General features: G+C 40.8%; 1 protein-coding gene across 1 annotated transcript in view; it reads right to left on the reverse strand.

Annotated features, from left to right (window-relative positions):
• NOX5 (NADPH oxidase 5) overlaps positions 1-18,944 on the reverse strand; it is a 44,592-nt gene extending 25,648 nt beyond the window's left edge. Inside the window, exons 1-6 of the mRNA XM_069098212.1 lie at positions 18,833-18,944; positions 14,917-15,040; positions 12,091-12,241; positions 9,503-9,713; positions 7,793-8,027; positions 5,825-5,978 (exon numbers count right to left, since the gene is read on the reverse strand). Of these exons, the coding sequence (XP_068954313.1) occupies positions 5,825-5,978; positions 7,793-8,027; positions 9,503-9,713; positions 12,091-12,241; positions 14,917-15,040; positions 18,833-18,888 (931 nt within the window). The 5' untranslated portion in view covers positions 18,889-18,944. The remainder of the gene's footprint in view (positions 1-5,824; positions 5,979-7,792; positions 8,028-9,502; positions 9,714-12,090; positions 12,242-14,916; positions 15,041-18,832) is intronic.
• Between the last annotated feature and the right edge of the window lie 593 nt (positions 18,945-19,537).

Raw genomic sequence — 19,537 nt, forward strand, 5'->3', positions numbered from 1 at the left:
CCTATCCATGGGGAATGGCCAAAAAATTGTGGTATGTGAATGTAATGGAATATTGCTGCACCAAAAGAATTGACAAACATGACACATTAAGAGGCACATGGGAAGGTCAGTATGAATTGTTACCTAGCAAGGGAAACAGAGTCAGGAAAATACTTCATGTTTTCAAGGGTTCTGAGCATGAGGTCCTTGAATAGATTTCAAGGGCTCCATAAACTTGGATGGGGGAAAAATTATATTTTTTTTCTCTCACTAACCTGCTTCAAGTCTCTTCCCATTCTTCATTCAGTAACCAAAGAGATTTTCCCAAAGTGCAGGTCTGACTATGTCACTCACCAACTCAATAAACTCTTCCTACCTCTTTCAAGATCAAACACAAAATCTGTTTGACGTTCAAAGCTTTTTGTAACCTGGTCCCCTCCTACCTTTCCAGTTCTCTTACACCTTACTCCCCAACAAACTCTTTGATGTAGTGACACTGGCCTCCTGGCTGTTTCATGGACAAGACACTGCATCTCTGGGCTCTGAACATTTTCTCTGGCTTCCCCCATGACTGGAATGCTCTTCCCACTCCTTTCCCCCTCCTGGCTTCTCTGGCTTCCTTTAAGTTCCATTTAAATCCCATCTTCTAGAGGAAGGCTTTCCCAACCCCTCTCAATTCGAGTGTCTTCCCTTTGTCAGTTATTTCCAATTTTTACTTGTTTGTACATATTTGTTTGCTTGTTGTCTCCCCTGTTAGATTATAAGCTCCTTGAGGGCAAGGACATTGTCTTTTGACTTTTTAAAAAATCTCCAGTGCTTTGCAGAGTACCTGTCACATAAGCACTTAATAAATATTGCTTGAATGACTGAAGTTTAGCATTTCTTTCAATTATTTAAGAACATTATTTTGAGGAGTCCATAGGCTTCCCCAGCCTGCCCAAAGGGCCCACAACACTAAAAAATCTTAAGATTTAGTGGAAAGAACAATGGATTTGGAATCTGAGGACTACTTCTGATACCTCTATGACCTGAGTCAAGTAATTTTAAAATGGGTCTCAGTTTCCTGATCTGTAGAATAAGGGGATTAATAGTCTCTAAATTCTCTTCAGCTTCAAATCTAAGATCTTATTGTCCATGAATATATACAATGGCTATAACGATGTAATTGGAAAGAATAATAAATAAATTAATTGGATAATTCTAATGACCACACAGTCCCAGAGAAGAGATGGGAAAATATGCCATTCTCCCTTCTTTGCAGAAGATACTACAGGTGTGGATGTTGTAAAAATTTTGATACTTGGTTGATGAGTTGGTTAGTTTTGCTGAAATGCTTTTCCCCCTCTTCCTTTTTTATTCTTTGTTACAAGGAAAAGCTCACTATCTCATAGAAATATTTAGAGATTAAGGTAGTATAAAAGCAAAACATATTAACAAAATAGGATTAAAAGGAAATTGTAGGTCAGAAAAAGGAATGAAAACACAAACAAACTAACTTTCATCTGCAGGGTTGTTTGGCCAACAGGATGTGTGGTCACTGGCTTCTTGCATCACATTTATTGAGATGTTTAGCATTGGCTTAAGAATTCCTGGAATATCCCTATAAACTGGCAAAGGCAGAGCCCAGGCCCAATAAAAACATGATTGCTCTTGTTGGAGCCTCAATATAGTGACTAGTAACAGAAATGACTTTCTAAGTAATACAGACCTTCATAATGATGATTCGTTTATTGGAAATATATATCCTAGGTGTGGTTATACACAGTTCATGTCATTAAAGCTAGAGGAAGCAGAAGAAACTTGCAAAAATGGTTGACAAATCCTCCTGGTAAATACTATCACGTGTGCAGGACACATGTTCTCCTTGGCTATCTGATTGTCTACAATTCTTAGTGTTGTGTCGATGCTGAGCCAGCCTTAACCATGGGCCAAGGATGCTGCTAACTGAGTGGCATGACCAAAGGACACACTTGCTCTGCACAAAGGTACCTCTCTTTCCTTAATACCTGAAATACCACACTTAATCAGAGGGTTATAGATCTAGAATTATATGAGACTTTAAAGATCATTTAGTCCAACCTCGACTGAGGCCCAAGAAGAGTAAGAACTACCAAGTTCAATTAATGCATGCTTGGTAGAGCTACAAACTAGTCCAATCATTCTGGAAAACAACAGTGTACAAACGGCTATAAAATTGTGCATACCTTTGACCTAGCAATACCACTCATAGGTCTATATCCCAAAAAGATAAAAAAAAATGGAAAAGGACCTATATGTACAAAAATGTTTGTAGCTGCTATTTTTGTGCTGGCAAAGAATTGGAATTTGAGGATATGCTCTTCAATTGAAGAATGGCTGAACAAGGTGTGGTCTATATATGATTGTGATGGAATACGATTGTGCCATGAGAAATGATGAGCAGGATGGTTTCAGGAAAACCTGGGAAGACTTATATGAACTGATGCAAAGTGAAGTGAGCAGGAGAACATTGTACACAATAAACAGCAATATTGTTATGATGATAAAATGCTTAGCTATTCTGATCATTCTGGATGCTACCCACCTCCAGAGAGAAAATTGATAAACTCTTTTTTTTAAGCAATTGGGGTTAAGTAACTTGCTCAAGGTTACATGGCCAGTTATTTCTGGGTGGGTGCTAAGTGTCTGAGCTCGGATTCGATTCCCAGGTCATCCCGACACTGGAACCGGTGTTCTTACTCACTGTGCTACCTGGCCACCCCAATTGATAAACTCTTAGTGCAGGTTGAGGCAAGGTTTTAAAAAAAATTTTAATTTATTTTTAGTTTCAACATTTGCTTTTATAAAATTTTGAGTTTTAAGTTTTCTCCCCTTCTTTCCCTCCCTCCTCCCCAAGATAGCATGCAATCTGATATAGGCTATCATGCACAATCATATTAAATATATTTCCACATTAGCCTTGTTGTCAAAGAAGAATCAGAAAAGGGAAAAACCACTAGAAAAAGAAAGGAGATAGAGATAGAGAGACAGAGACAGACAGAGAGAAAATAGTCAACTTCTATCTGCATTCAGACTCCATAATTCTTTCTCTGGATGTGGATAGCATTTTCCATCATTTTGGAATTGTCTTAGGTAATTATATTGTTTTGTTTTGTTTTTGCTTTTTGGAGGGGGAAAGGTAGGGCAATTGGGGTTAAGTGACTTGCCCAAAGTCACATGGCTAGCTTTGTGTTAAGTGTCTGAGGCTGGATTTGAACTCAAGTCCTCCTGACTCCAGGGCCGGTGCTCTATTCACTGTGCTACCTAGCTGCCCCCCTTAGATCATTATATTGCTGAGCTACGTCTATCAAAGTTGATCCTTGTACAATGTGAAGCGAGTTTTTTTTACTTTCTTAATTTTTCTTTTCGGTTTGTGTGTTTACAACATGACTAATATGCAAATATGTTTTGCATGACTTATAATATATAATTAATAATCCTATTGCTTACCTTCTCAAGGCATGGGGGAAAGGAGGGAGGGAGAGAAATATTAAAATATTTTAAAATGAAAAACATTTTTGTGTAACTGTGAAGTGTTTAATGAAATAAATTATATACGGTATAAAATATTATTATATAGCATATAAATAAATAAAAATATAAGATATTATATATAAATATGTTTTAAAAGAACTACACAGTTCAAATAAGTAGAGAGTATATGAGGCTAGATTTAAACGCAGATCTTCTGCCTCTAGAACTAGTACACTTTTCATTGTACCACGTCTAGGGTTTGGAAATACCTTGTAATCTCTAGATTCCTTTTTAAAAATTATTCTCTCCCATTCTCCTTTGGAGGGGAACACATGAAGTTATTAGCATCTTAGTGTGAGTATATTTATTAGATGACCTCTTACCTGGGTAGAATTGGGCAGTATAGGGGTACTTGTCACTGGAGAGGAAATGGGAGTTGAAAATAGGAAGACAACCAAAAAAAGGGGAAGGGAGGTAGATGGCATCAAAACAGACCTAGAATCATAGAATCTCAGATTTGGAAAGGACTTCAGAAACAATCTAGTCTGTCGTATAACTGAATGGAACACCTCTGCCCCCTTTCAATATCCCTGACTAGTGGTCATCACTTGCTTTAAGACCTCCAGTGATGGAGAATTCACTCTCCCCTGAGAAAACCCATTTAATTTTTGGGTAGCTCTTACTGTTAGGAAGCTTTTTTTTTAACTCCTATCCTTAATCTACCTTCCTGCTGTATCAACTCACTGCTCCTAGTTCTTCCTCCTGGACCTAACAGAAACATATTAACCTCTCTTCCACAAGATAAACCTTCAGATTCTGGAAGACATCCCAAACCCACCCTTCTGTTTTCAATATTCTCTTCTCTAGGCTAATCACCCTCTTGTTCCTTCAACTAATCCCTGAGTTTTACTTGACCTAATTCACAGTTTTGTGACTTCTTCCCAATCAAGTCAGCCAGGGCCACCCTATCAGGATTTCTCTTAGCAATCAGTGATAGCTCTTTCTCCTCCATAAATATCTCAGCCAATGCCACCCCCATACACAGAGGCTTTATTGTGCTGCCAGGGCATTCTGTCAGTTTGTCCAAGAATAATGATAACAGAAACCCAGAAAAATCCCTCTGCCTCATCCCTTAGGAGATGAGGTATGGCTTATCTATCACCTACCCCCTTGTCATTGTTTATCCTTCCTTCTGGAAGAGGGCCATGACATCAGTAAGGTGATGCCATGAATTGTAAGTGAATTGGTCTTAAGTGAAGGAGGGCTGTGCAAAGTCACCAGCCTCACTTTCTTCTTTGGAGCCATGAGGGTCCAGTGGCCCAATATACCTCAGCACGACTGGAGATGGCCCCAGATGCAGTGGAAGACTTGACCTTTTTTTTTCTTTTATGCCTTTTAGAGGGCAATTGGGGCTAAGTAACTTGCCCAAGGTTACACAGCTAGTTTTTTGTGTGGGGGTGTTAAGTGTCTGAGGCCAGAACCAAACTCGGGTCCTCCTGACTCCTGACTCCAGGGCGGCACTTTACTCACTGTACTACCTAGTCGCCCCAGACCTTGACCTTTTAAAGCTAAGGTCTTCAGTAGGTCTCAGTTTCACTGTGGCAAGACCCATTCAAAGATTAAGGCTAGGTGAAAAAATAAGGCAAAGAATGGGCTTTATATTGCAGTCCAAAAGAAAAAGAAAAGTCAAACTGGGAGGGGGAGACCCTCAGGGTTTCTGGAGGAAACAAAAATTATTCCTATTCACACTCACTCTCAGTCATTCTGGGCCCAAACAATGACCAGGATACATTTCTATGTACCTTAAACCAAAATCACCCTGGCTCTCAAGCCAAACCCCATTTGGTCTTTGTGAGACATGGCTTTAGGCCTGTACAGGATATTTACTAGGTCATGGGAAGGTAGGGCTCTCATAGCTAAAGAGATGATCAGTAAAAGCCCCTCGGAGGAGGTACTCTTGAAGGAAAGTAGGGATTCTGAAAGACAGGGGAGTACATTCCAGGCATAGGGGAAAGCCAATGTAAAGGAACACAGAAAGGAAATCAGATATTGTATACAGATAAGGAATATGAGTAAGGCCAGTTCAGATGGACCATAGAGTAGATATAATGTGTAATAAGACTGAAAAAGCAGATTTAGAGCAGATCATAAGGGGTTTTAAATGTCAAAACAGAGGCCTTCACATTTTCTCTTAGAGGTACTAGGGAGCCACCAGAGTTTATTGAATCAAACGGTGATGTTAGATTAGACTTGCATTTTAAGAACAGAGCAAAGTGAGAGGGGAAAAGAGGGTCATGATGAGATTCTGGGTGGTCTTGGTTGGTGAGGTGAGTTCTTAGGAGCAGAAACTTACCAAAGTTGACCACATGGGCAGTGGTGTGGATGACTGTAAATCCAACTACCATATAACCGATAAGCTGGTGGAACTCAACATTCTGGTCCAGTGGGAAAACTCGGGCTAACCATGTGGCCCTAAGCCACGTAAGACATCGCCGAAGCATCAACACCTAGGAAGACCATGGGGAAAGGGGGTGAGGAGGAGAAAAAAGAAGCAGCAATGGCTTCACATCTGTGCCTCTCTCTTCCATTTGCATTTCTCTTTGGAAATAACCTTATTGCATCTTCCTGGGCCAGCCAGGTTCTGAAAGTACTGCTTTTTAATCACTTCCGTCCCCTGCTTGGGGTCTGACCCTGCATCCCCAGAATCTACAAGATAAAACTCAAATAATTCTGCTTGGAATTCAAAATTCCTTAGCTCTTTTTCATCCTATGCAGGTGGTAGGAGCTCACTCTACCTTCCCAAACATACTTCTCCCCTCTCTCTACCTCCTGCCCCATCATTCTCCAACAGGAAAGCTCTATTCTAGCCAAACTGATCTCCTGGCTGCTGCCTCATGACTTGGACCATTGCTCATGTCACCCTGCTTTCTTGGGATGCTTTCCAAGGCTCTTCTTCATCTACCCAAATTTTACTCGAGAGATATATGAATCTTAGATGTCCATGTTATGAGGCAACTTGCAAATATACATGCATATTAGCATAGTCCTAGAGCCTTAAGAAACCCTGGAGGCCACTAATCCAACCTCTTCATTTGCAGGTGAGAACATTGATTTCCTGAGACTTCCCCAAAGTCATCCTGGTAGTAAATAGCAGAGACCCAAACCAGTTTCGAGACATCTGAAGTCCAGCTTTTCCATAATATTGTTACCCCTGATTTCATCTCACCTTCCAAAATGAAGGCTGTCTTGGCAGAAAGGAGGTAGACCAGAGGCATAAAATTAGGCTTACTTCTCAATTGTGGCCAGTGTGTTAATTTGTTTTGTTGACTACACTTATTTGTTACGAGGGAGGTTGTGTGTGTGTGTGTGTTTTGAGGGGGAAAATTCTAGGCAGGATAGGCAGCTAGGTGGAACAGTGGATAGAACAGTGGGCTTGGAGTTAATTAAGATATCTTCCTGAGTTTTCAGACATTTATTAGCTCTGTGTGACCCTGGGAAAGTCTCTCAACCCTGTTTGCCTCAGTTTCCTCATCTGTCAAGTGAGCTGGAGAAGGAAATGGCAAACCACTTCAGTGTCTTTGCCAGGGAGACTCAAAATGAGATCACAAAGAGTCAGACATGACTGAAATGACTGAACAACAATAACAACAACAAATCCTACGGGTGGGTGGATGGTAATAATGATAAAAAAAAGGAAGAAAAGAAAAAAATAGAAGAAAAAGCATCACCGAAACATTAAAAATACACAGAAATGAATGGAAAGAAGTTCAGAAGAGGACACAGATAAGCAGGACAGTGATGGAACTACCAAGTTAATTATAATATATGCTTTTTAAAACTTGCACATAATATAGGTTCATGGTGTCATATGCAATCCTCTTTTTCTATACATTGAGGAAATAATATTAGATGCTGCATGTTAGATTCATAATAATAACAAAGGAAATTTTTAAAAAGAAATAAAACAAACACATCCTTGGAAAGAGGAGATGAGGCTACTGACCAAAATTAACTTAAAATTTTTTGAAAACTTAATTCACTGTCTCTAGTGACCACAGAAAATAGAGAATTATCTGTATTTGGGGGTCATTTCCCCAACTTCCCTTAACTTTGTACCATCCCCACCTCTTCCTCCCTGAGTAAATAACTCTGTATGCTTCTCCAAAGTAAGAAAAAGACCTCAGCTCAGGCAGCTGAGTGATGCCTATATAGTGATGGTCCTAAGACTATATCTGAGACCTTCCCCCTTCTCTCCTCTCCATTCCTAGCCATCCAAATACTTTCCCATGACCCCCTGAAGGAAAGCCCATCTAGTCCTCACCACAATGAAACTGCAGTTGAAATTCAGACATTGGCCACCGCCTCTGGCCACCATGATACTGGCTCCTGAGGACCGATGCTTTAGGGCTGCCAGGGTGAAGAGCAGGACGTTGACCCCAATGTAGGCTGCCAGAATGGCCAGCTTCCCACTATTGTTATGCCAGTATGCTGAGGTCAGGTAGCGGGGCGTCTGTGGCTTTTTCTTGGAGGATGGAGGCTTCAGCCAACTGGCTGCACTGTGAAAAGGAGAAGTGGTTTCCATTCACTGGAGAGGGCACCTAGTTATGGGGGAAAGGCTGATAAGTGAGTTCAGGGAATAAGAGAGAGGGAGAAAGGAAATCTTGGTACACTACAGATAATAATCAAAGTGAACAAACAACATAATGGATAAACTGCAAAATGGATAATCTATACAATATATCATCTACATGGAAGGGAAAAAACGAGGAAGAAAGAAAGGAAACATTAAATCCTACTATGTGCCAAGAACTTCACAAATATTATCTCATTTGATCCTCTCAACAACCCTAGGAGATGGATGCTATTATTATTTCAATTTTATAGTTGAGGAAACTGAGGCAAATATAAGTTAAATGACTTGCTCAGGGTCACACAACCAGTAAGTATCTGAGGTGGGATTTGAACTCTTCCTGATTACAGTCTCATTACTTTATCCACTATGTCTACATAACAGATAACCTACAAATTGGGAAAAATACAAAATGGATGGTTTATAAGATTAGTAAACTACGGGACAGAAAATCTACAAAGCTTACAAACCTATGAATGGGGTGACCTACCAATCAGCAAGGGAGACAATCCAATGAGAATACATCTTGATCATCATCATTGTCAGAAAGTCTTAATTTATGAACCTGATTGCATTTGGTCTGATATTCAACAGCTGTCTAAAGTATAATGTACCTGCTGTGAAGAAACTTAATCAATCAATCAATCAATAAACATTTATTAAGTACCTACTATGTAGCAGGCATTGTGCTAAGTGCTTTACAAATGTTATTTCATTAGATCTTCACAACAATCCTGGGAGGAAGCTTTTATTATTCTTCCCATTTTACAGTTGAGGAAACTGAGGCAGATACAGGTTAAGATTAATATCAAACAGTAAGAATTCTGACGTCTTTATAGTCCCGTGGCTGCCATTTAACACATGTACCTTCTAGGGAGTGCTAGACGTGGTTCCAATTAATTGCTGGTCTTCTAAAATGACCCCATTAGCCTCCCCAAAACTTAACACTTAAACTAAGCTCCTAGATAAGTACTTCCTTTAAAAGACCCTTCCCGACTCAGCGGTTAATGGTGCCCCCCCACCATCTAATGACTAGAGTCATTATGTATTTTTATTGTATATATCCCACTTGTCATGTCCCCACTCAGTAGAGTGCAAGCTCCTTGAAAGGAAGGGGCTATCTCACTTTTGTATCTATATCCCCAGAGCCTAGCATAGTGCCTGGACATGGTAAGTGCCTAATAAGAGATTTTTGATTGATTAATTGATTGGTCTAAGATGGACAGAATGGCATGCATACACACAGTACAATATATACAGAGGATCAAAGAGAAACAGTAGCTCAACTGAAATGTAGATGGTAAATGATGTGTTAGCATTAAATCCAGGCTGGGGTGAGGGTATTTGGAGAGTGAGAGCTGGTCCAAATGGATGCATCTGTTCAAATGAAGTCAATAGTACCTGATGGTTAAATTTTCCATGATCTCAGGAAAATTGTCTAGTTCCTCCCGGAGCTCCTCAAAGGTGATAGAGCCATTATGGTCCTTGTCAGCTGATTCAAAAAGGGCCAGGGTTAGGTCATCCAGCTTCTCTTCTGGCAGGGAGATGGCACTCTCCTTCAGACAAGACTGCAGTACTGTGCGAAGCTCGTCTGGATCAATGGACCCATTGCCTGGTGGGGAAAAGAATGAATTGTCATGGTGAGGAGCAATCACTTTTGACACCATAGAAACATGGATTTAGAACCAGAAGGAACTTTAAGTTCATCAAGTCCAACAGTCTAATTTCACAAATAAGAAAATGGAATTGGCCAGGGTCACACAGATAGTGAATGCCCAAGGTACCCCTTATTTCTAAACCCCTCACACTTGGAGGCTCTTCATCATGTAAATTCCCACAGCTTCCTGTCCTTCCAAAAAGAAAATGGATGACTATGACCAGGCACAAGTCCCTTCAAAGTCAACACAATGGTATAGTGAGAATGCTGACTTTAGCTGGATTCACCAGGTCTTCCTGAATCCAAGTCTATCACTCTCTTTCTTTTCCTATAGAGACCCCATAATACACTCAAGCTATAGCTGATGGAATGAGGTTGAGGTAAAGGACATCATGCAACCCCCTATGCCCCAAAACATCAACTTAACAGCCATTTATTAAATGTCTACTATGTTTGAGGCAGCTCAGCTAAATAGCACAGTGGATAGAGCCGCGGACTTGTAATCAGGAAGGCTCATCTTCATAAGTTCAAATCTGATTTCAGACACTTACTAGCTGTGCGACTGTAGGCAAATCATTTAACCCTCTTTGCCTCAATTTCCTCAACTGTAAAATGAGCTGGAGAAGGAAATGGCAAACCACTCCACTATCTTTGCCAAGAAAACCCCAAATGGGGGTCACAAAGAGTCAGAAACAACTGGAATGACTCAACAACAAAATGTTCAAAGTACTATGTTGGGGATACAAAGATTATTTTTTTTTAAGCAATTGGGGTTAAGTAACTTGCTCAAGGTTACACGGCCAGTTATTATTTCTGGGTGTGGTGCTGAGTATCTGAGCCCGGATTTGATCCAGGTCATCCCGACACTGGAGCCAGTGCTCTTACTCGCTGAGCCACCTGGCCACCCCTAAGCAATTGGGGTTAAGTAACTTGCTCAAGGTTACATGGCCAGGTGTTTCTGGGTGGGTGCTAAGTGTCTGAGCCCGGGATTCGATCTCCAGGTGTTCTCAACACTGGAGCCGGTGCTCTTACTCGCTGTGAACAAAGATTATTTTTAATGGTGCTTTGCCCCTGAGTAGTTTATTGGGTGTACGGAGTGTGTGGATGACTTTAACAAGTATGATAAGTAAGATAGAAGGTAGGTAGTGATGGGGCAAAGGCTACCCACTACCTATTTACAACCTGCCCCCCTCCCCCAGGCTCCCTGAAAATTTTACCCAGAGTCATAATTCTCTTAGGGTCTGCTACCTATTCATATTATAGCTCTGAGTCCAATTTTCCATGATTCTCCCAGGCCAAGCCAGTGGACCCATAATTTCAAACAGAAAGCACTTAATGAAACAAAGAGGTAGCAGGAATCAGGGGTAAAGGGAACAAGGGTACAAAGGGAACATTTATCAAGTGCCTACTATGTGCCAGGCACTGTGTTAAGGGCTTTATAAATATTATCACATTTGGCCCTCGCAACAATCCTAGGAGGTAGTACTATTATTATTCCCACTTTATAGTTGAGGGAACTGAGGCTGATAGAGGTTAAGATTATCATTAGATAATAAGAATTCTGACTCTTTTATAGCTCAGTGGCTGCTACCCGTACATGTGCCTTCTAGACGGTGTTGGACTTGGCTCTCATTAACTAATGAATTCTGTAATGACCCCATTAGCCTCCCCACTCCACTGAACAAAGCCCCCAGGAAGCTCAAAACCCCTGAGTCACCCAGAAAGATAAGACCAGAGGTAACAGCTCAAAACCCCTTTCCTTGCCATGGGACAGTTTGAATATCAACTAGCTGCCAATTCCCAGGAATCTCCTCTCTCCTCCTCCTCCCCACTAGAATAAGTCAGCCTCAGTCCCCAGGTTTAGGCTTTTCACTCCCTCCCCACAATGTGTGGTCCTGTTTGATCCAGATAAGAACCCTGCTACTCGTTTGGTGAACCCATTTCCACCCGGGGATCTGGGCAGACCTGACCCATTTTGACCAGATTCCCTGACTATCCTGAAGTATATGAAATTTGTTTGAGGGGTCTCTGTCCTCCTCCCATTATCTCCCTTTCCTGTTCACTTTGATGAGCCTTTCTACTAAGTGCCTGGTGGCTACCTAGGGTCCCTCATTTGGAGCTCAGGGCTGGTCATGGATTGGTACATCAGTCAACAAATGTTTATTATGTTCTTACTATTGGTCAGATGCTGGGAATACAAAAAAAAAAAAGCAAACACATTATTCTCGCACACTTTAATGGGGAGAGATAACAGCTAGATTCATACAAGATCATCTCAAAGGAGATTATCTGCTATAGTCATCAGATTCTACTCCTGTGGCCAGCCCCTTACCATCCACATCATACACCTGGAAGAGGAATTTGAGTTTGTCCGTCGTATTCCCATGGATGAGTAGAGTCAGAGCCCCCAGAAGTTCTTGTAGGGTAATGGTGCCGCTTCCATCTGAGTCAAACAGGGTGAAAAACCTCTCTGCGAAGAAGGACTGTGGGAATCACAGAAGTCACATCATCATCATCATCTCATTTTAAGTAAAGTGAGCATCTACAAAATGCTTTAGCATTTGCAAAGTGCTTTACACATATTGTTTCATTTTATCTACACAATGACCCTTGAAGATAGGTACAATTATTATCCCAATTTTACTGATGAAGAAACTGAAGCAGAAAATGGTTAAGTGACTTGCCCAGGGTCATATAGCTAGTAAATGTCTTAGACTAGATTTGAAATCTGGACTCCAAGGCCAGTACTCTATCCACTGTACTACCTAATACCCAGTCCTCCTAATTGATACAAGAATTCCCTAGACCATTGCCAAAATCTGCTTAAATACTTCTATCAATGAATACTTCACATCAATGGGAAGTCAACTTATAGGAAATGGACAAAACTGTTAGAAAATTCTCAGAATAGGCAATTTCCCTCTCTATGGCTTCTGTTTTTAGGTCTTAACTCTGTCTTCTGGAACTATAGAGAATAAGATTTATCTCTGTTCCATGTAATAACCTTTCAAGATACAAACTGTGAGATCCACAATCAGGACCCAGACAACACTGATTTTTATTTCCTTTTGTTTCATTGGATATACTTACCATCTATAGGGAGATGTTAGAATAAGCAGGGTGGAGATGCCCTGCTCACAGCTGGCCAGGCTTTGGGGGATCATATCCACTCATTTTCAATTCAATTCAGATCCCTGTGTGAGAGAATGCTCACTTCCCCAGGTATAGATTTCAAGGAAAACAGTGGGAGCCTCAGATCATTATCAGATCACTATTTTACATCCTAGGGAATCGAGGCTAACCAAGACTCTAACACTTGTTTATAAATAAAAATGATTTTTTGGACTCTGGGGGAATTCTGCTTTCACAGGCCTGAACATTTTAATATACATACATGTGTATGTATGTGCACATGTATATATACATATATAGATATGTGTGCATGTATATGTGCATATGTATATGCTGTATATACCATATATACTGTATATATACCTATCATATGTACAGTATATACACTGTACATACAGTATACACACAATACTGGAATAATCTGTTTAAGGTTCAGGATCAGTGGCCATAGGCTAGTAAGGAGATATGTCTGCTGGTAAATGTTTAACAATTAGCCCTCTGAAAAAAATGTACACAGAACCCACTTTGGAGATTAATCTGCATTATTAATATTTTCTCCATCACTCTCATAAATCTAGTCAGAGGTTCCCAGACTTATTCAGCCTACTGCCCCCTTTTCACAAAAAAATTACTGAGCACCCCATCTGGAAGTCTTGAAATTTGCATCATTTCAAACTACTACTGCACCCCTAGATCATTCCAGCACCCCCTAGGGGGTGGTATTACCCACTGTGGACCTATGACTCTAGACAATCAATAAAACAACAAATCAAGGCCTGATTTGTTTTGCTGATTTTGGAGGAATCAGTTTTCATTTTGAAATTTTAAGTAGCAAGTTTAAAGCTAGCTCAGCATACCTCTGCATGTAACCCACACAAAAGGACTACCTAAATAGGTCACTACTAGATACTAGGGCTTCCTCCATAATGAAAAGTCAAGTTCCTCTAATACCTATTAGTTGCAGCAATTCCATATCAAATAATATACATGGAAAGCCCAGTAAGACTGATTTTGATCATATGATCACCAGCAAAAGATTGACCCCCTCTGCTGGTTCTTTCTGATAATCTGGTAGCCTGGAGAGGAGTAGTATATTAGTGACAGCAATTACACTGCTGTGGAGAAAGTCTTTTATCTATGAGACATTTTTTAGCTAAGCCTTGGGCCAGCAAGGAATCAGGCCTGATAAAAACAAAATGCACATGGGAAGTGCTTATGGCAATCATGATGGAAAGAAGGGACAGGACGGCCGAACAAAAATGTTGAAAAGAAGAATTGAAAGGATTTGGAACATAGTCAGTCATGGTCTAAACCAGGGATGGGGAACCTGCAGCCTTGAGGCCATGTATGGCCCTCTAGGTCCTCTAGTGTGGCCCTTTAACTGAATCTAATCTTCATAGAACAAAGCCCCTTAATAAAGTATTTGTTCTGTAAAACCTGGACTCGATCAAAAGGACATACCCAAGGACCTAGAAGACCATATGTTGTCTCGAGGATGCAGGTTCCGCACCCTTAAAAAGCTATGGATGAATATATCATACCATGATCAGGTTATTCCTGACACTTCCAGGTGAAGCAAAGGGAACATCATTACTGCTCCCACCAAATAATAATAATTAGTATTTATATAGTGTTTACTAAGTGCTATAATAATAATTACTATCTTATTTAATCCTCACAACCACCCTGGGGGATAGCTGCAACTATTATCCCCATTTTACAGTTGAGGAAACTGAGACAGACAGCAGTGAGGTGATTGCCCAGCTAATAAGTGTCTGAGGCTGGATTTAAATTCAGGTCTTTCTGACTCCAAGTCTAACACTCTATCCACTGCACCATCTATCTGCCCTAAAGCCTAAAGGGGAACTTTTCATAAAGGAAAGAAAGATGAACAGATTCTCACAGGCAGGGCCCTCAGCTTCCTTGGAAGCAGTAAATAGACCAATCACTCATTTCCTAAGACCTTTATTGCTTTTTCCCTGGGTGACATATAAGCTTCACCTTGGGTTTGTGGATAGGCACTTGCCTCTTTCACTTTTAGTGCTGTCTTGAACTCTTGCAGGTCAATCTCCCGGTCTTCTCCAGCAATGGCCTCAAACTGGCATGACACCCACTCCAGCCACTTAACATCATCATCTGTACTCATGGCACTGAGGAACCAAAAGGAAATTTCTGGCATGTCAATGGAAAACGGAGAGATAGTGCCAATGATCCAAGTACCTTTGCTCCTGCCCCACTTAGGGGCAGGTTTCATTTGAAACCTTTGACTTTGACATTGTTCTTTGACTTCTTTCTGGTTTATAATGAGCACTTATGGACTCAGAGCTAGAAGAAAGGAAGGAAGGAAGAAAGGAAGGAAGGAAGGAAGGAAGGAGGGAAGGAAGGAAGGAAGGAAGGAAGGAAGGAAGGAAGGAAGGAAGGAAGGAAGGAAGGAAGGAAGGAAGGAAGGAAGGAAGGAAGGAAGGGAGGGAGGGAGGAAGGAAGGAAGGGAGGAAGGGAGGGAGGGAGGGAGGAAGGAAGGAAGGGAGGAAGGGAGGGAGGGAGGGAGGGAGGGAGGGAGGAAGGAAGGGAGGAAGGGAGGGAGGGAGGAAGGGAGGGAGGAAGGAAGGGAGGGAGGGAGGAAGGAAGGGAGGGAGGGAGGAAGGAAGGAGGAAGGAAGGAAGGGAAGAAAGGAGGAACGGAGGAAGGAGGGAAGAAGGGAGGAACAGAGGAAGGAAGGAAGGAAAGAAGGAAGGAAGGGATGGAGAGAGGGAGGGAGGGCAAGAAGGAGAGAAGAAAGAAAGGACTCTTTATTAAGCACTTACTATGTTCCAAGCATTGAATTAAGTAAAAAATATGAAATCCATTTAAAAGCAAATAACTTCTGCCCTGGGAAGACAGCTAGCCTTTGGTATCAACTGACAATTTTGCTCATTCTCCTTGATCTTCTGAAATCTTTATCATTTCCAGACCATAGTACCTATCATCATGCCTTAGTAGATAAAACTCTTACATATCTAGACCTATATAGCATGTGAGAGACTTCCCCTCAAATATAAAACATTTATATTATAACTCCAGTGTAACAGGACCCTGGTAAAAATGGATCCCAGAATCCAAGGAAAAATTCAGGGAAGCCAAACCTCTGGGACTATGGAAGGAAAAATTGAGCAAATTAAATATAGGATTATCAATCTACAGGAAACCTCTCTTAAAGCAAATCATTCTATTCTGTGAAATGAAGGCATCTCCTGATGAGATTAATGTTCTTTCTGAATGTCAGCAGGAAAGAGACAACTCTAAATGGAAACAGTGGGAAATAATTTGTAATCTTGGGACTGCAGCTTGACATGAAATGCTGCTGAAATGAATTAAGGGTCATGGTGGTAAAATAAGGAACATTGTAATGAAAAGTATATGTAGAAGAATGATGGTACCCATGGAATGCATATATACCTATGCATACACAAATAATATGTATATGTACATATATGCATACATATATCTAAACACGAATATACGTACATGCATATATATACATATTCATGCATATATGTGTGTATGTGTATGTATGCATGTGTGCATGCATGAAGATGGCAGCTAGCCCTTTTTCAGACCAGTTCCAATAGAATTTCCCTCTCCTAGCCCCTAGAATGCAAGCTTCTTTAGGACAGGGATTAAAAAGGAGATAGGGATAACATGCATCACTTGAGCCTCACTTTGAATGATTCAGTGAAGTGAGAAGAACCAAGAGTGGGGAGAATTCTACTATAACAACAACACTTTAAAAATGAATAATTGCAAAAGTCTTAAGAACACAGATTGACACAATAATTAGCTATGCTTCCAGAGGACTTTTAATTTAGAATGCTGTCTACTTCCTGATAAAGAGGTGATAGACTAGGTATCCAGAGGGAAACATGAATGACTGGGTATGGCCAATATGGTGTTATATTTTGCTTGATTATGCATATTTGTTACAGGGGGATTTTTTTCCAATTAGGAGTGGGGTAGGAGGTAGAAAAGTCAAATAGTGCCAGTCAATTAAAAAACAAATTGACTTTCTGACTTACAAACCCTAAACCATCTGGGTAGGGTTATTCCCCATTCTTTTACTGTAATCTTTGGTTCAAAGGTGGCTTTTCTCCTTGCTGAAGCCAACCCCTACATATGTTCTCTCGATCCCATCTCCTCATGTCTTCTCTGCCAGAATTCTTTCTTCTCTCTCTAACCTCCCCCTATCTATTGCTTCCTTCTATTTTGCTTATAAACAAGTCCAAGTCTTCTTCTCCTGCCTCATGCCATCAACCTTGAATAAACCTTCACTAGGTCCTACTTTCATGTTATTGTCCTTATTATCCTCTCTTTCACAGCCAGCTTTCTAGGGAAAGTTTTCTACAACTTTTGCATACACTTCCATTCTTCTAACTTCTTTCTTATCTAATCACTCAACCAAAGCTGCTCTCTCCAAAGAACTAATTCATTCTGATTTACTAAAGCTAATAGCTCATGCTTAGTCCTTATCCTTCTTGTTTTCTCCGTAGCCTTTGACACTGTTGACAACCCTCTCCTCATGGATATCGTCTCCTCTTTGGGTTTTCATGACACAGCTCAAAATTTAAAAAGAAAGAATGCTAAAATGTTTTCTACATGTAGTTGGGAAATATTTAATGAAATTAAAATATAAAGATCCTTTTCCAGAAGTTGTTCAGTTACGGCCAACATTCTTCATAGTACTATATTATAGGATTTAGAACTGGCAGCTGTCTGTAATGTTCATGGGATCCCAGCATCTTATATCTAGAGCTAGGAGGGATCTTAGAAGTCATTTACTTCAATCACCTTTATTTTTCAGACTGAGGTCCAGAGAGGGGAAGAGCCAGAAACAAGTGCCAGAGCCTCTATTTGATCCAAATCCAGTGCGCCTTTTCACCTAGCTCAACCTCCTGCACCTTAAAGGTGATGAAATTAAGACTCAGAGGGATGGAGGGATTTACTCAAGATTGCAAGGTAGTAAGTGGTAGAGATTAAATTCACTTCCAGGTCTTCTGACAGATAACAGGAGCAAATGAGCAGCCAGAGTTGGCAGGGCCACTCTGGAAGTCTAGAGACTGGTCCATGGGGTAGAGTGTCCAGGGGCCAAAGCCCTTGTTCTCAGATGCACCCATTTGTATCCCCTCCCCCAGATTCCCAGCTGCAAAATGGGGTAAGTCATATATGTGATATGATTTAAGGGGTCAAGAAGATTCCCCGACCCTAAATCTCTCCATTGCTGTCTAGAAATTCTTTATTAACTTCTCCTTATCATAATGGTTGGCATTCTATCAATTATTCCTTTGAATAATTCCTTTGAACCAGCTATACTCTTACAAAAATTCCCAAACCCCCAAAGTTAAAATCAGCAATAACAAAAACCAAGAAGGTTAAGGTGGCTAAGGGGTTTTGAGTCAAATCACATCTTCCTCCACTGAGGATAAGAGAGTTTTGATGAGCATGGGGAAGAGTAATGTTGCATAAGGGAATACAGTGAGAGAAGGTAGCTTATAAGGTCTAGAGTTGGAAGGGATCTCAGAAATCAAATTCAACCCCCTTATTCAACAAAGAGAAGACAGAGGCCCACTAAGGCAAAGTGATTTGCCCAAAGCTGCACAGGTAGTAACAGCTAGTATTCAAACTCAAGTCTTATGACTCAATGTTCTTTCCCTTCTATCTGGGTGGGCTTAGGGTGCTTAGAAGGAACATGAGGATAGTGTGGGTACCAGGAACCACAAAAGGGCATAGAAGAAGTAGGAAGATATCCAAGGATGGGTTTGACAATTTAAAAATTTTTCTGAGCATTAACTCTGGATATACATACATACATAAATGCACACACAAACACACATGCACATTTGGTAAATTTACTCACTAGGTTTCCCCAAATCCCTAGCCTACCTGTGTCACAGAACTTGCATGTAACTTACCTTCTGCTCTCCACGGATTCTGGTCCTGGCTGGCCCAGTTTTGTGTCCATACTCATTTTCTCTTCCTGTCTCTGGACTAAGCCTTACTGAAATTGCATCTGTGAATTTGTATATTTTTATGACAAATAAGGAAGATGTACTGTTGACCTCAGAACCAAATTTTCTTGCCAACTGACACACCCTCCTTCTCTTTAGAAATGTACTGACTAAGAGGTGGCTTGGCTGCCTTCACATTCTTCTTCCAAAGAAGTCCCATTTTTTGTTTGTAGATGGGGTGGAGATGGTGTTGGAAGAGGACTCTTATTGGTATGGAAGTCATCTGGTCATTTACCGTTTTTTCCCCGTCTATATGCTGTTGCTCAGATCCCAGTGAGAGACGGAGATAGAAAAGGGAGAGACAGAGAGAAACAGAATCAAAGAGCCAGAGTCAGAGAGAAACAGAGACAGAGACAGAGACAGAAAGATAGAGAGATAAAGAGACAGAGAGACAGAAAAGATAGAGACAGACAGACAGAAAGAGTTCATGTCTAGTTCTCTATAGAAAAACAAAGAGGTCCTCAGCTTCCAAGCAAGCACTTGGGCTGGCAACACATCAAAGACTTGATGGGCTTGATTTTGCCAGACAGAAAATGCAAAACACAAAAGGACACACAATCAAACCCATGAATTTTCAAGGCAACTCTCCCTCATAGACTCACAAAACTA

Source organism: Petaurus breviceps, unplaced genomic scaffold (assembly GCF_028583685.1).
Source record: "Petaurus breviceps papuanus isolate PSGF00001 unplaced genomic scaffold, PetGlider_PUasm1.0 37, whole genome shotgun sequence".
Classification (NCBI taxonomy): domain Eukaryota; kingdom Metazoa; phylum Chordata; class Mammalia; order Diprotodontia; family Petauridae; genus Petaurus; species Petaurus breviceps.